This window comes from Mastigoproctus giganteus, chromosome 7 (genome assembly GCF_048544385.1).
Source record: "Mastigoproctus giganteus isolate SK-2022 chromosome 7, ASM4854438v1, whole genome shotgun sequence".
Lineage (NCBI taxonomy): Eukaryota > Metazoa > Arthropoda > Arachnida > Uropygi > Thelyphonidae > Mastigoproctus > Mastigoproctus giganteus.
The window spans coordinates 159,084,735-159,103,166 of record NC_143581.1 but is presented as its reverse complement, the minus strand read 5'-3'; the positions used below and the strand labels follow the sequence as shown (position 1 = coordinate 159,103,166).

The 18,432-nt window shown below is 36.2% G+C and overlaps 1 protein-coding gene across 1 annotated transcript in view; it reads left to right on the top strand.

Moving 5' to 3' along the window:
• Window positions 1-18,432, top strand: part of LOC150083283 (pregnancy zone protein-like) — a 374,597-nt gene that overhangs the window by 235,590 nt on the left and 120,575 nt on the right. Inside the window, exon 17 of the mRNA XM_090378461.1 lies at window positions 9,079-9,317. Coding sequence (XP_090234587.1) covers window positions 9,079-9,317 — 239 coding nt within the window. The remainder of the gene's footprint in view (window positions 1-9,078; window positions 9,318-18,432) is intronic.

Below are 18,432 nucleotides of genomic sequence, written 5' to 3'. Positions count from 1 at the left end.
GGAAATGAAAATTCCAGGGACTGTTATTTTGGAGACCTGACACAATAAAAAATGGAAGTTATGAGGAGAAAGAGGAACTTCACATCTGCATGGGGTGGAATTTCCTGACTGCCCACCAGTAGTCACTAGATCTAAAGTCCGTTTGTTCCTACACAAGGAATTTCCAGACAACAATCACCCCATAGTTATAAGGTTCAGATTTCACCCTGAAGTATGCTTCTTAATTGACATTACTCTCTTTTCTCCGATGAAAGTCATATACTTTCTCACCGTTTTTATAAATATTATATCCACAATGTTCGTCTGATCCGATCGAGTAATGATCTCTTGCTGTGAATCAGTCGGACTCATAAAGATGGAATAGTGTTTCAACTGCTGTTTTCCCTAGCGCAGTGTCAACGGATGTACGCTAAAAAAATAAACAGCCTTCTACACAGAGTGAATATCACACTACAAGTACAGTAGTGGCAAAAAGTATAAGGTGACTTGGCGAAGTAACAGCCCTCAAAGGCAAACGAAAAGTAAAAATGAAGACATTTTTACACTAAGCAACAACAGTTGCAGAAGAAAATGATGGCAGTAATAATATTAGCATGGAACATGTAAGTCTGAATTTTAATGATCAGACCACATGGAACTTTAATACCCACAAAAACAGATCTCGTATGGTGCAACATGGTCCCGAACATATAATCTTAAATACGTATCCTGTCACTAATGGCCGATGTTTCAATAATTCGTGGAAATACAAAAATGAAGGTATTGAAAAAAAAAGAAAGAGAGGAAATGTTATTTTATTGCAAAAACAAAGGTGCAATATATTGTTTTCCCATGCCTCTTATTTGTATCTGGCAAAATAATGTTCCATTTTGCAGCTCAGATGGATTTAAGGATTGGAAACATCTAAACCCAAACATTCTTTTTCGTGAGAATTCATTACAACACAAACAATTTCACAAAATGGAAATTATTAGAAAAGGGTCTTCAAAAAGGTGGACTAATTGACGACGCTGCACAAGCAGCACTAAGAAGCAAAATTTCGAAATGGTGTCATATATTGAAAATAATATTGAAATGTGTATTGTTCTGTGCTGAAAATAATTTGGCATTTCGTGGACGTACTAGTAATATTAATACCAAAGAAAAAAATTGTGGCATATTTTTAAACTTGATAAAATTTGTCAGCCAATTTGACGTTGGTATGAAAAATGCTCTGGAATCGCATATTAAACACCACACTAATTATTTATCTCAAGAAATTCAGAAGAATTTATTAATTTGTTAGCAACAAAAGTACGAAGTGAAATAATTTAAAATAACAAAATGCAACAAGGCATAATATGTTAAGAGTAAGAGTAAGTCTATATAATATCGGTGTGGATACACCATAGATAACTCTTAAGAAAAAACTACGATAATAGTGTGGGAGGCATCATTTCCTCCTTATCTCATAGTGTGCTCGATGATAGGCCAATAGCTTTGAAACGGTGCCGTTTCACTTCCACGAAACAACAAGATGACTGCTTGTCGGGATAGAGGAAAACCACTCTCTTCTAAATCTCTAACAAGGTGCTTACAATAGAAGGTTGACCAGAGCCTATTGTCCAAATGTTTAATACACCCTGGTCTGCACACTGTCTATGGATACACAGAAAGTAGTTGACCAGCTCGACTTCTCGGTATGTGGGACAGGTAGTCGGATAGGTTTAACGGGTTCCACTGAGTTGCAGATGGTAATCTCTTTATCTTTTAATTCGGGTATAACAACAGCACTATTGCTTGCTTGAAGGCATGGGTGCGAACGAAGTCTCGTAACAGTCATTATATGGAAAATTTTCTTCTTTCTACGAATGAAAAAATTTTCGTTTCCATAAAATAAAGATATATAAAAAAAAATTCGGTAAAGAATAAAATTCTATTTAGCGAATTCTCAAAAAATTCGGTAAAAGGAAAACATTTATCTCTATATAGAAAAATTCCCTATAAAGAAGTTTGTTAAAGAGAGGTCCGACTGTACTTATTATTTGTCTGTGCTGGTAGCAAAGTGGTATTGTCACCGTCCTCCCCACACCAAGTGGAAAAGGCCCAGGTTCGAATCCCGTCGATGACGCGAGGAATTTTAATGGGTTTTTCACTTTGTGGTTGAGTTAGTCGGTCTCAGGCATAGATAGCAAAGTTTTTTCCCCAGAAACTGGGGTTTTTCGTCCATCAGAACAGCCAAATCGACCGTAGAACACACGCAATTTACAGACACAAAACACATGGGTATATGTTATCATTTACGGGAGACCCTAATATAACAATTTTTGTACTTATTATTTATTAAGATTTTACCAATTATTGAAAAAAGGCACATAGCCATGAATTTGCCAAGGGCGCCAAAAACCTAGCTATGTCTCTGCTGGCAGTACTAGTTGCATTACTGCCAGTCATGTCTCAACCAAGCCATTGTGGGTAATTTGTTAATGTGGTAAACTTTAGTTGAATTTATTACTATTGACAGCCCCTGCAGTGATGGATAAATTTTTGATTGAAGGTTCTGAAGCTGGTTTGAGTAATGATAGTGAGGCTAGTTCAGGTAGAGATATGATAAGTAAAAAACTTAAATGCAGAAAATATTATACAAAATATTTGTCTTTCAGATTCACAAATATTGATGCCAATGGAGAAGATGGCATAGTATTTGCTTCATGTCAAATTTTGGTTGCAGTTAACATGAGCCAAAAAAAAAAAATATATATATATATATATTAAAGAGGCATTTTGAAATACCACATGCTGAAAGTGTTGAGAAAACATCTTTGTTTTCATAGAAAAGCTACATGGATTTAATACATAAAAAGAAACATTTTCTGAAATAACAACTGTTACATCAAAACCATTGCTTGCATCATTCAAAGTTTCTTACAGAATTTCTGGTTGTGAAAAAATCTCATTTGACTGGAGAAAGTTTAGTGGTTCCTTCTGCTAGTGACATTCTTTAAAGAATGTTTGGCAAATAATATACAAAGTGGAAATCAAATATGGATGTTTCAGTAGACCTTTGTGATAAATTGCTTGATAAACTTAAACCATGCTCAGATTGCAAATAGATGAGGCAGTTGATGTATTTAAAGGTGCACATGAATTTTGTTTAGGGAAATTACATAAAGGAGGATTTTTGTTTTTCAAATTATTGTTGAAAAAACATCCATGTCATTGGAAGTGTTAATTTAATTAATCATTTTCTAGAGGTTTCTATCAAGAGCAAATACCTGTTAATATCTGTGTACTGTTGTTGGTGATCAGTTAATTGGTCATCAGTTGATGTATTTAAAGGTGCACATGAATTTTGTTTAGGGAAATTACATAAAGGAGGATTTTTGTTTTTCAAATTATTGTTGAAAAAACATCCATGTCATTGGAAGTGTTAATTTAATTAATCATTTTCTAGAGGTTTCTATCAAGAGCAAATACCTGTCAATATCTGTGTACTGTTGTTGGTGATCAGTTAATTGGTCAGTCAGTCACCATGTTTTTCCATGGTGACTGACTGACCAGTGTACCAACATTTATTGGAAGATACTTTACTGTTATTGCTTGAAGATATTCATCGCCCAACATAAATCCCCTTTACTAATTCTTGTGAGATCATTTAAAGAGCCTGGTACATGAAATAGAAGTAAAAATATTGCAGAATTGCAGCATCTGGTCTGTGGCTATAAAACAATTCATACAACTCCAGAAATGTTCAAATATATTTGGCAATCACAAATTCAATGAACCAAGGTCTGCATTCAGTTGTAAAGACATCACACTGAACAGTTATTGTTCAGAGTGAAGTTCTTGAACAGTTATTGTGAAATGAGTATGTGACCCTTAAAATAAGAGTTTGAGAAAGTAATGTTAAGTAGCACCAAGTTCTTGTCTATAGTTGGTGTTGTGCTTCCTCAAATCCAGATTGATAGTGATACCTTGAAGAACCTCATTATGCATTTGGGAAGAATCTGTTGAGTGATTTTAACCTGTTGTGGGTTGTCCTAAGTGAACCTATAGGAATGCTCCAGCCAATATATTCCCAAATGTGAGCCTGAATTTGGATACATAAGTTAATAAACATTTTCAAGTTGCAAATCGGTATATAGATAAGGTTGCTGCACAGTGTAGATCTTGAGATAGTTTTGATTGGTAAGGGCATCCATTAGCCCATTTCAGTACCCAATATTGGTCCAGAAAGGTCCAGATTTTGTTGAAAGAGAACATAGGAGCTACATACTAAATCACAAAGTCATAGTAGAGTATAGATACTAGAGAGGCATTAATGTACTTCATTATAATGGACTTGTTGTATGTTTGGTAGAGAGCTAATTATAGATTCCATAAAGCTTTTGGTGCAGGTAGGAAATATGGTCAGAAAAACTAAGTGTTATTTTTTGAGTCAAGAATAACATCTAGAAACAGGATAGAAGGTGGAGTGAGTTGTTGTCCATCAGTGATGGAGCTAAGTGTAGGAGTTTTATGACTGAGAGAGAGAGAAGATAATGACGTATTTAGATTTCTTGGGGTTGGTGATTGCTAAGTTTCTGGATGTAGGGAGGGCACAAAAAATGTCATCTGTATGCAAGCTGAAACATAGGGAAGTCTTTAAAAATGGAATGAAAATATCTGTGAAGAGAGAGCTGATATGTTCCCTCCTTGTGGAATTAGTTGCTATAAATTATGTCTTATTGTCAGAAGCCACTCAAGAAAATTTAAAACCACGTTTTTAAAATTTTCTTGAAATAATTTTTTTTTCTGTTTATAATTTTCTTTTATAATTAAATAAAACTATGTATTTGAAATTTATAAAAACATGTATAAACCATATTCCATGTATTTCTTAGTAGCTTTTAAAAAGCTGGAGATGTTGAGTTTGCATTGCATCGATAGCTGCTGTGAGATCAAAAAAGATAATATGCATGGTCAATTCAAAATTCCAAGCTGATTTGAGGATGTCTTTGAAATGACTGTGGGCAGATGAAAGTAAAGTGGCTGTACAATGGATAATGCACTGATTGGAATATGAGCTGCACGTTTCTCATACTGGCTCTTCTCGGTGCATTTTAGAGGTGGAGATGAAACAGCAATAGTTCCAATTTCAGATAGTGTTTTAGAAGATGCCAAGTTTGGGAAAGGAATAATTTTGTATCTTGACAGGATTTTGTTAAAGATTGCAGTTAATGTTCCTAATGATGAAGCTATCCATTTTAAATTAAAAAAAACAGGAATAAGATTGACATCCACGGATTCTTTATTTGTTGTGTCATTTATTGCATTGATTACCTCCTTCTTTGGGTGATAGATGTCAGAAAGGCCAGAAGAAGTGAGATGGAGATCCTCTCCTAACAAAAACTTCTGTTTGAGCATGTGAATCATCATGTCTAAGGATGAAATCAGCCCATTCATTCAGATTGACAGGAAAACTAAGAGGAATTGATTTTTGTATATGAAAAGATCCTTTGATATCCGTAGCTTGTTGAGAAATAAACTTGCCTAAGAATTCTTGCTTCAACTCTTGAAAGGCCTGTGAGGGAAATTTCTGAAGGTTTTATGAACTTCTTGTTTTCTCCTGGCTTTCAAGCATGATTTGGTGATTCAACCATGGTTTTGAGCTTTGGTAGAGGGTACACAATTTTGATGTAGCATGTTTTGATGAGTCTAACCAGGTCATAAGCCAGAAGGCTGCTTTGTGAAGATGAAGAGAGTAAAGGAAATGCTGAGGATATATATTGAATAGGCAAAGATATTGGTCAGTATTAATATACTTAGTCTTATATATGCTGTTAGTGTACCTACATGGTTTGGCAGATGATGTGGCATTTGTATTTTCAGTTGTTAGCAGTTGGAAGAAAAAAGTATGACATCAGGTATTACATAGAGATTGTCAGCTGGTTGGAAACAAAACTTGTTGCAGAGTGGTATCACTCCTAACAGGAGGGAATTTAACCCAGAAGAAAGGTATAGCAGCCAATTTTTCAGTGAGTGTATTCCTTTTTTTGAAGAATGAAAAGGTATATTGAAATCTCCACCTAAAAGGAGGGCTGTTGAGGAACAGCGCAGTTCAGGCACAGAGATCTAGAATGGTTTGTTCAGACACAGTGAGGATACCACAATAATAGTGATAGGTTTTGTTTTAAAGAGAAAGTTTCCAAGAATGGCTTCAGTGTAATAGTTTACTTGAACAAGATTTTATGAGATATGCATCATTTTTGAAGCAGATCATAAGTTCACTATCCCTTTTGTGTTGGTTATTTCCTGCCAGGCATTGAAATGCCATCAGAGAAAAAATAACCAATTCATTTTTAGCCATGTTTCTGTTATAAACAGAAATTGATAAGCATGATCCACAAGTAATTTTGTAGGGTTTTTTTATCTTGTTTTTCAGGCTATGGATATACTGCAAAATGAAATTTACACTAACAAAGTTTGCAGTATTGACACTTTTTAAACATTGGGGCTGAAACGTGGCAGCCAAAATGTGATTAATGCATAATTTTCTGTTGGTAACATTTATAGGAATTTTCCATTCTGGTTCAATTAGGAGAAGGAAGCAATTAACAGGATTTATGTGACTTTTACTGCAGTCTAGGTTTTGATTGCCTACCCTTTTTTTCCCTCTGTGGTTGGAAGGCATTTTCCTGCAAGCCAGTTGGATAAGGGCTGAGGTTGTAATGCTTCTAGAAAAGGAATACTGCCATATATTGGTTTGCAGTAAAGGAGAAAAGCCTCTTCAATATCATAATGCAGACCACAGTGTAATTCTAGAGGCCATTCGAAAGATGCTGAAAACTAAGTTTAAGCACATTATACTGCTAAAAACTAGATTAAACACAAAATTAAGGCACACGTATGCCAGACTATTAGACATCTAATACATACATTAAATTTATACTTACACATATATATGATATACACATACATAGGGAGGAGCATAATTGGGTGACTCTCTCTCTCTTCTGCTTTGTTGACTTCATAATCACCTTTTTGCATATAATCAATTATTTCGATTATGAATCTCAGTTATGTCTGTCATTAAACATACATACACATATATATGACTGTTCAATAAAGAAGAATCATAATTTTTTATTACCATACTGCTTGCTATTTCCAGCTGAGCTGTGGAATTTAAGACCAAACCAAGCTGCATCACATAGAAACTGCACAGGGTAACCTTGCTGGTTGGTTAAATTTATGCCTGCTCAGTTTCACCTAAATGACAATAACTGTAGCATGCGAGGAACAGTATGCTGAAATTTTGTTTTCTTATGGTGAATCTGCACTTCCATATAGCATAGCTCACAGGTAGTTTAGAGTATTTAAAGATGGACATGATTCAATCACAAAAATTGGTGGTCCTGGAGCTCCAACCACTTTTGTCTCCACAGAAACTATAAACATTGCTTCAGTAATCATGACAGAAGATCATCATATAATAGTAAGGCAACTAGCAGAGGTGGTGAGAATATCCACAGGAGGTACACACAGTATTCTTCATGACCATTTGCATATGACACATGTTTGTGCATGCTGGGTTTCAAGACTATTCACACCTAAGCAACAGCAAGTTTGCATGGAGTTTTGTCAGGAGGTACAATGGATGTTTACCGAAGATTGTGAGGTTCTGCACAAGGTGATAATGTTGGATGAGACATGGCTTCATCATTTTGATGTTTGTTTGTTTGTTTGTTATTTAGTTTTTAGGAGCATTAGCAACTAAGGCCATATTGCTCCGGGATATGCGGTGGTCATTCCCTGACCTTTCCGCATCCTCTGTATTTGGTGGTGATGGGCTCGAACCCCGGTCTAATCAAGAAACGTGTGCTATGCACTGCTGCCCCTCCCCACCTGGCTATGGAGGCGCCCATCATTTTGACCCAGAGAGTAAGCGACAGAGCTCTATTTGGAAGTTTGCATACTGCCAAAAGCAAAAATTGTGGCTTCTGCAAGAAAGGTTATAGGCATCTCTCTCTCTTTTTTTTTTTTTTTGGATATTCAAGGAATAGTTTACCAGCATGTTGTGTTATGTCATAAGACTGCTAGAGATCATCACAAATGATCACAACCGCACACAGCTGGGTGGATACTGCATGATGACAACACGAGGCCTCACATTGCTCATGCTGCCATCGAGTACTTAGCCAGCATTAATATCAAATGTGTTCCTCATCCACCCTACAATGCTGACCTTGCACCTTGCAGCTTTTTTTATTTTAAATTTTTTTATTATTTCCAAAGTTAAGTAAGGAGCTCCAAGGAAAATGTTTCTTTGTCAGAAGTTGTAAAGACATCAGGGGTGATTCTCAAACACATGTCAAAAAATAGTTCTACCATGTTTTTGAAGAACGGCAGAAACATTGAAGTATATTTCATCAAATGGGGACTACATTGAAAAGGACCATCAAAATATGGATGATTAATAAAGGTATGCTGTAAAAAAAAACAGACTTGTAGAACAATTGAATATTAAAAGTTAAAATAGAAACTGTCATTTTCTGTTATGTATAGTGTTACTCATTATTGAACAGTTATTAATTAAGATTGATCTAGCATTATAAAATTATCAGTTTTATGTAGTACTTTTATATTTGTGTATTAAAAAGAATTTTATGTTCATGTACAGTATATCCCTATGTATACAGTTTCTTTTTGTTTCAGTTTTAGGGCAAGTACAGTATTGCAGTGTTTAATTAAAATGTAAAGTAGTAACGAAGAGTTACAGCAATATTTCTTTATATTATTACTTGTACTTATCAAATAATTTAATGAATGTTGATCTGCCTTATTCCATGAATAAGCAAAACAGTTGGAGAATGGAGAATGACAAAATAAATTTGAGAAATGGGAACACACACACACACACACACACACACACACACACACACACACACACACACACACACACACACACACACACACACACACACACACACACACACACACACACACAAACATTTTAATATAGTATGTTTATTTTTCAAAACAGCATGATTAAAATGTGAAAACGTTTTTACTTTTAGATGTATTGAAATTTTATCTAAGCTGGATTTACATTTTTAGGATATTTAAAACAGCTAAAATATAAACATAGAGATCATTCCTACAGTGCTTTTGGTAGCCAGGATCTCCAAGGAAGTTTATGGCTTACTGCATTTGTCTATCGTTCATTTTCTCAGGCAAAAAGATATATTTATATTGATCCTGACAGCTTACACAATTCTTTAAAGTGGATTGTCAGTAAACAGCAAACAAATGGATGCTTTCCATCTATTGGCACTGTGCATAATAAAGCTTTAAAGGTAACAGATCCTCTTAATTAGTTTAATCAATTAAAAATTGAATAAAATAGTATAGTAAAAGTTTATGTGATTAAAATTTCAATAATATAAGCCATGTGCTTTAAATTAAATTCTTTTTTGATTTTTCTCATATATTTTTTATTCTCATGGATAAAAAAAAATATAAGCAAACATACAAAGTCTGATTTCTTTCTTGCAATCATCTTAGCATTAGGCGCCTCCGTAGCCAGGTGGGAAGGAGCAGCAATGCGTAACATACGCTTCTTGATTAGAGCGGGGTTCGAGCCCGTCACCACCAAATATGGAGGATGCGTAAAGGTCAGGGAATGACCACCGCATATCCCGGAGCAATATGGCCTTAGTTGCTAATGCTCCTAAAAACCAAATAACAAACAAACAAACAAACAATCTTAGCATTAGCATTACTAGAGGCATATAATGCAAGAAAGCTAGTTTATACAGCATCAGCAAAGAAAAAAAAATGCTTCCCATTTCACCCATCCATTCACTCCAAATGTTTGTCTAGTTCTGCCTTGAAATAGAAGTTTATTCCAGCAATCAGCCACCCACTGGCTAAAGGAAAATTTCCACACATCTATTCTACAACTGTCTATCCTCAATTTGAATTTATGTCCCCTCAGGCGATTAATCTGGGCAAGAGGAAGAATCCCATCAGCATTGAGTGTTCTGGAACCATTCAAGGCCTTATATACCTCAATCAGTTTACTTTGCTGGTGCCTCAATCAGTTTACTTTGCTGGTGACGGACACTGTAATTTGCAAAATTTAAGCCTTTCTTCATAAGAACAACCATTTGTTCACTTCACTAACCTTGCTGCCCTTCTCTGTACTTGTTCCAGCAGCTCTACATCCTTCCTAAAATAAGGCCTCCAGACCTGCATACAGTACTCAGGGGGTGGCCTGACCATTGTCTTATACAAGTGGATAATCACCTCCTTATCCCTTCTAGAAAAATTCCTGTATATCGTTGACAAGACATCATGAGCTACTCTTGCAGACCATCTGCACTGCTCAGAAAACTTCATATCTGACTGCACAACTACCCTCAGTTCCTTTTCATTCACTACCACCTTGAGTGTAGTACCACACAGTTGATATGTTACTCTTGGATTACTGCTACCCATATGCAGTACTTTGCATTTGCAAAGTTAAACTTCAGTTGCTACCTCTCAGCCCATCTGCTCACCTTTCCTAGATGCTGTTGAAGTAGCGCACTGTCATTGGTATCATTAACAACCCTGCCAACCTTCGTATCGTCTGCAAACTTAGACATTAAGCCTGATATACCTTCATCAATATCATTAATAAATACAGAAAACAACAATGGACTCAACATTGAACCATGACGGACTCTACTAATAACATTAGCCCACAAAGAGCAGTGTCCATTGATTACCACTCTACCATCTCCCACTCAACGATCCCTTTATCCATTGCAATAACTTGCCCTTAATGCCATACTGCTCCAGTTTATACAGCAGTCTTCCATGTGCAACAGTATCAAAAGCTTTCCTGAACTGTTACTGCTGTTTCGTCTAGGTGATCCTGTATCACCTCCTTAACCAGTGGTGCCTCCGTAGCCAGGTGGGCAGGAGCAGCAGTGCATAGCACACGCTTCTTGATTAGACCGGGGTTCGAGCCCATGCCCACCAAATACAGAGGATGCAGAAAGGTCAGGGAATGACCACTGCATATTCCCGGAGCAATATGGCCTTAGTTGCTAATGCTCCTAAAAAAAAAAAAAAAAAAAAAAAAAAAAAAAAAAAACTTAACCAGTAACTCCATTATTTTCCCCCGGAACAGAAATTAAACTGACAGGTCTATAATTATTTGCATCACCCTTTGAACCCCCTTTGTGAATTGGGGATACATTTACACATCTCCAATTCATGGGGACCTCCCTTGACTCTAAGGATGCTCTCATAATTATGGCTAAAGGTTTGTTTACTTCCATTGCTGCCTCCTTCATTATAACTGAATAGATTCCATCTGCTCCAGGTGCCTTTTTTATGTTTAACTTCAACAATTTCTCCTCAACTTTGCTCTCAGTTATTACAAAATCACTTTGCTCCTTGTCAGAGTTTGATAAACTTCTAGCATTTGCCTCCTTTTAATAACTCCTGATATTTTAATGTAGATGCAAAATACTAATTCAGTTTATCAGCTACTTGAGCAGAATTATCAATAATCGAGCCATCTATGTTAAGTGGACCAATCTGATTCATCACCTTCCTTCTAGAGGTTACATAAGTAAAGAACTCTTTGCTGTTTTTCTTTGTATCCTTTTCCAAAGATTTCTCATAATCTGCCTTTGTCTGTCTGATCTCCTTTGTGACTTGAATACAGACTAGCTTATATCTGCTGTAGGCTTCTGTGTCGCCTGATAATTTATATGCATCCCATGCATTTTTCTTTTCTGCCACAAGATATGTCTGCCAGGGGAAAAGGTTGAGGATGTTGTAGGGCAGATATCATCCTTTAAAGGCACAAAGGGTGATATTGTTATACATGTTGACACTAATGATATTAAGAGTAGGAGACCGGCAGAATTACTTAACGAGTAAAAGACAATGCTGAAAAAAACCCATGAGTTAGGGTTGAATTTGAAAGTGTCTGCAATTCTGGCCAGACACAATAGGAGGGAGTATATGATGAGAGCCTTGTCGATCAATTCAGCGTTGGAGAGATTGTGCAAGGCTCAAGGGGTAGAATTTTTCTCAGCCTGGTCTGTGCTTGTTAACAGGAGAGTGTTTCTACAGGGGTGGGATGTACTTAAATAGAAAGGGGTGCAAGAATATTTGCTGATGCTATCGAGGCAGAGTTAGGTGGGTCGGAAAACTGCTAGCTTGGGGGGGATACACGGACTAATAGATTAACAGTAGCTGCTTCAGAGGTAAAAGTGATTCTTGCACTACTTTTATTGAAATGCAATTGAGCAGCAGCCTGGAAAACAAGGCAATGGGAGTCATATTATCAGTTGATCCCACTGTAGAATTCAAAAACTGCCTGAGACCGCTGTAGTCACCTTTACAAAAACAAAAACCCTTTCCTTTAATCTCGATGCTAGTTACATCTTTAAGTAAATTCCACATCAGTAGACTGTGATCACTGTCACCTAGTGGTTCCTTATATCTGCAAATTCTTAATGCATGAATAATCACTGCTGATAATCAGATCAAGGGTATTACTTTCTCTGGTTGCCTCTGGAACATGTTGCTGTAGAAAATAATCCTCCAATAAATCAAAAAAAGTCTGGCTAGTGTGCAACTGACCAATCCGCAAGTTCCAGTCAATATCTGGAAACTTAAAATCCCCCATTAAAAGACATTCTGATTTAATGGCCCATTCTATTTTTCTGCACAACTGTTCATTGTACTCATCAGAGGCATTAGGCCTATAACATACTCCCACTCTCATTTTCCCTTTCCTATTGTTTATGTCACACCAAACAGACTCCCTTCCTACCCTGTCTGTACACCTTATACTCCCCAAATTCTAATTCTGCACTGCTTATATGTGTGTGGCACCATGTCTCTGATATCCCAGCAATATCTGCCTTTGATATCTTAATCAGCACTCGAGATTCTTCAATTTTATTTTCTACAGGCAGTTCCCGCTTTACGAGTTTTCACTTTACGAGTTTTCACTTTACGAGTTTATGAGTTTTTGTTTTCCAAGTATCAAGTATCAACAAAATAGTAAATATGAAGGTTAATTGCAAAAAATGAATGTTAAAAATTCAGAAATCCCATATTTTAAACCATGCATGCAGCTATACAATACAGTGAATCCCGCTTTACGATATTAATACTTTCCAGAGATACCATCACGTCGTGCAAAAATCGTAATGTGAACCCAAGACCTCAGAAGTTGAAATTTTTGCTGTATAACTGAGCTATTTATCTTTCTAAAAGGTCATTTTATAATGTAAATTGTGTTAGTTACCAATTCAAATTATTAAGTGGACTACACTTTCATCATTATCATATGTTCTGTTAAAAGAATCAATTTTGAATGGCTTTGTGATATTTTTCTAAAGCACATTTCTGGAAGTTACAACCATAAAACAATAAAAAGAACTTGCACTTTTCAATTTATTGTGCTTTTCTGTTAGTGCAAGCAATTATAAACGGGTTGTAAACTCAATGTTATTGCATTTGTGAATATACCGATAGCTGGAATTGTGTGGGTTTTTACATTATTAGGTTGAAAAGTGTTTTCCCTTCACTGCAATCTTCAATCATATAAAAAACATAAATACATTTTCAGGATCTTCTCATTTTTTTTTTTTTTTTTTTAGCTTTATAAACTTGTTGCTCCCCATGAATTGTGTGAATTGCAATCTCACTTGCATGTATCTTATTAGTTAGTTGCAATTTTTGCATGCTGTTAAAAAATGCTTATGCATGCTATTGTGAAATTTATAAAGAAAAGAGAAGAGATTATCTTGGAAACAAATGCCTCTTGAAGCATTTCTGAAGAAGACGGTTCCTTGTGCAATAAACCAACAGCGAGTGCCAACCCAACAATGAGTGATCAGTGAGTGTGCATTTAGTCGATGATGAAGAATAAATATTCTTTAACATTTGTTAAGTCATAAATAATATCTTTAAATTATAATTTACTTGATTTTACAGGCTATGTTTTCATTTCTTTGGATAAATCAATCATTATTTACACGTAAATTAATTAGCTAACTAATTTCATTGTTGACAATGTAACCCCTGTTTTTAACATTACATCTATGGGAATAAATTCTCGTTTGACAAATTTTTGCTTTACGGGCATGCGCTAGGAATGAATTAACTCATAAAGTCGGGAGTTACCAGTATACTTCTGGAATTTTGACTTGGCGCATTATAACCTTAGATGCTAATGCGCCATAAAACTCTAAAACAAACAAACAAACAAACAAACAAAACTTCTGGCATTAGTGTACATGCAAGTATACATGCACTTGTTCTTACTCTTTGTTACCCTAACAGAGCTCATGTATTTACTTGTTCCATGATGACTCCCAGCAACTTGCTCTCTAGGCTGCTGCTCTTTACAACAGCAGTGCAAGAATCACTTTTGCCTCTGCCTGGAACTACCATTAATCTTTTAGTCTTTGTATCCCCCAATCTAGCAGTTTTCTGACCCACCTAACACTGCCTCAATAGCATCAGCAAATATGCTTGCACTCTTTCTATTTAAGTGTATCCCATTCCGTGTTAGCAGTCTCTCCTGTTAGCAAGCACAGACTACGCTGAAAAAATTCTACCCTGTGAGCCTTGCACAGTCTCTCCAGGGCCGAACTGATTGACAAGACTCTCATCATATACTCCCTCCTATTGTGTCTGGGTAGAATTGCAGACACTTTCAAATTTAGCCCTAACTTGCGACTTTTTTCCAGCATTGACCTGTACTTGTTAAGTAAATCTGCAGATCTCTTACTCATAAGGGCATTAGTGTCAACATGTACAACAATATTACCTTTCGTGCCCTTAACAGATGATATATGCCTTACAATGTCATCAACTTTTTCCCCTGACAGACATACTCTGGTCCTGTATATGATATCAAAATTATTCTCCCCATCCATGTGAATGCTCTTTGAATTGTAAATATCATTTCAAAGTACTCATAGTTATTCAACTTATTTGCCACTTCTGGGCTTGCTGCGCTTATTCTGGTGTGATCAAATAAGGGGCTGTCTGATTCACTCTTTCCTTTTCTTGATTTGTATTTACCTGCAAGTAGAACTTCTTAGCTCTTTTTGGTCAAATTCAGCTTTTGGCTGTTCTTAATTTATCAGTAGTTTTGCTAGATATATGCTTATACACCGATGAGCTAAAACATTATGACCACCTACCTAATATGATGTTGGTCCTCTGCGTGCAGCCAAAACACTCGTACCCGGCTGGATGCTACATGATTTCTAAATGTCTTGTGGTATCTGGTTCTAACACGTAGCCAGCAAATCCTTGAACTCCTGTAAGGCGCATGGTTGAGATGCCGCAGATCGGAGTTGCTGTTCCAGCACAAACCACAGATGCTCGATGTGATTGATGTCTGGAGAATTTGAGGCCAGAGCAATATCTGGAATTATTCCTCATGTTCCACGAACCAGTCTCGAACAATCCAGGCAGTGTGGCATGGCGCATTATCCTACTGAAAGACGGCACTGCCAGAGGGGAAGACTGTTGCCATGAAAGAGTGTATCTGGTCAGCAATGATGTTTAGGTAGGTGGTAGATGTCAGAGTGCTTGGCACTCTGACATCTACCATCTGACATTTGATTTCAAATGAATCGAATGTCATTGCCCAAAGCATGACACCGCTTCCACTGGCTTGTTTTCATCTCATGGTGCATCCAGGTGTCATCACTTCCCCAGGTAAACGACGCACACGTACCTGGCTGTCCACATGGCAACAGGAAACGTGATTCATCAGATCAGATGATCTTCTTCCAATCATTCAGAGTCCAGTTTCGATGCTTGCGTGCCCATTGTAGGCACTTTCGCCAGTGAACCATGGTTAGTATGGGCATTCGGAGTGGCCTGTGGCTATGCAGCCCCATTTTCAGCAAGAAACAGAAATTAAAATAAAAAAAATTATGTACCTACCAGGTACATAATGAGTTGCTACTGCTCTACTCTAAGACTGATAGTGTCACTGATAATGTCACACTGGCAGCCATTAAAAACGTCTTTACTGCAGGAACTCATTATGAAACTGGTACAGTAAAATAAATAAAAAAAGTATTATTTTTATTGAAAAAATAATTTAAGTACCATGAAATACAATGAATGGAATTTTTCATTGTACTAGTGTACAATTAAATAATTTGTATAAAATATATTATAATAACACTAAAATTATTGGTCTATGCTAACTGAAATAAGATATATAATTTTGACATTTAAATGATTTTAATTCCCGAGTGAATACGATCCATTGCATGTAGTATTTACTAAAGCATTTGACTTAATATCTAAATTGAAGACATCTTTCATAAATTTACCAAACTTTTTTCCAGTCGCAGAATTTAATTCTAGATTGAAATCACCAGCGAGAACTATAGGTATACGATCGAGTGGCTCTTCCAATGATTTTGCACTTGCGTGGAATACGGCATCAAATTCTTGTTTGTGAATTTTTGAATTATATCTAACGACATCCCTGGAGTGACGTATATGGCAATGATGAAAATAGATTCACTTTTTAATTTGCACAACGATCCACAAATGTCACCAATTTCATCTGATACTGCTGTCGCATTGCTGCTATTATGCTGTGCAAAGATACGTGGTGTACTGATGATAGTTGAACCTTCACATTGATATATCGCAACACCACCACTACTAACATCTGACTCATTAAATTGAGTCACACATTGGAATGGTTTAAGTAATATACATTCATCATTATCCAACCAAGTTTCACTTAATATCAATATTTTGGATTGCTCTAAGATTTGTGTCCTTTTCGATATCTCAAACATGGCCCCATAAACTTTGTATGTTCATTGATGATATCGATATACCACTTTGTATGAAATCTTGCAGTTCATCCTAGAGACGGTAGCTTATTATTTTTCAAATGATCTAGTTCAGCACGAAAGTGAAATGTGAAATCGTCGTGGGAATTTGTAATATATAAACCTTGCAATGAGGCCACTCGAGATAACACGACATATACAAGTTGCTGTTAACGATCTTTCTCATAATTATATACAACTTTGTCCAAGGTCCCTCCTTGAGATTTTTGTACAGTCAAAGCACAAGCACATACTAAAGGAAATTGTGTACGTCTACATGTTAATTTCCTATTGTTCTTGAATGGAATCGTAGTTGATCATTTTATAATAAGTATGGATTGACTAGGTAAATGTTTATCTTTCACATATTGTTTATAACGAGAATGAAGGTTATGTCCTATTTTTGACTCAGGAAATTTCATCCATACTCATTTAACTGTTTCATCATCCTCAGATTCGAAATATACTAAATTACCGATTGCACTATTTACCGATCCATCGACCACAACTATATTTGTAGTAATCATGTACAGTTTTCCTTTCGATAATGGTAGAATGTATGGAAATCCTGCAGTTTCAGTCACTGACATTTTATGAATTTTATTTTGAATCCCTTGCAGACATAAATTAGTAGCATCTTCTTTGGTAACAAATCTCGATTCTATAATTTTAAGTTCATCTGGTAATAACGCTTCTCCATTGCCTATTTTTATAAGAATTTTAGAAATTGTACTATCGGACTGTCGAACAACTTGTACTAATTCATGAAATTGTAGTGAATGCCGTATTTCTGGAGCAATCAATTCTGGAGTAATAAAGTAGTAGCATTATAGAACAAGTAATGTTAGCTGTTATTCCTACTGATTTAAATGCAATTTGCAAATTTTCTGCTGTACACATTTGCATAATTTTCATTGCCATATATAGCAAATGTTGGGGAGTTACTCCACAACAATCAGATCTACAAATTTCACTCAATGCCATCATAAAGAGTAATTTTCAATCCATTTTTAAAGTTTCATGCATGTCCCAAGGCGCCTCCAAAGCCAGGTGGGCAGGAGCAGCTGTGCATTGCACACGCTTCTTGATTAGACTGGGGGTTCAAGTCCGTGATCACCAAGTATGGAGGATGTGAAAAGGTCAGGGAATGACCACTGCATATCCCCGGAGCAATATGGCCTTGGTTGCTAATGCTCCTAAAAACCAAATAACAACATGTCCCAAATACAGGTAACCCTTGATTTACGTCGGGATTAGGTTCCTGGGGGGACAGGCGCAGATGGAATTGGCGCATTCTTCATAGTTGTAGTAATAGTCGATGGAGGCATATTCATAGCCCTACACACATTAGGGCTGCTTTCACCAGATTCCATCCTCCGAATATTGCACTAGGATTCAATTAACTACTTTTACCAGACATGGCATCTCTTTATTCTATTAAATTAAAAACTTTGTAACACGATTGGCAAAAACTGCACATGACTATCACTATTATTATTTAATTTATTAATAGCACAATTAATAAAAAAATGTTAGCGTAATTAATAAATTTCCAACACATGTAAATAGCTTA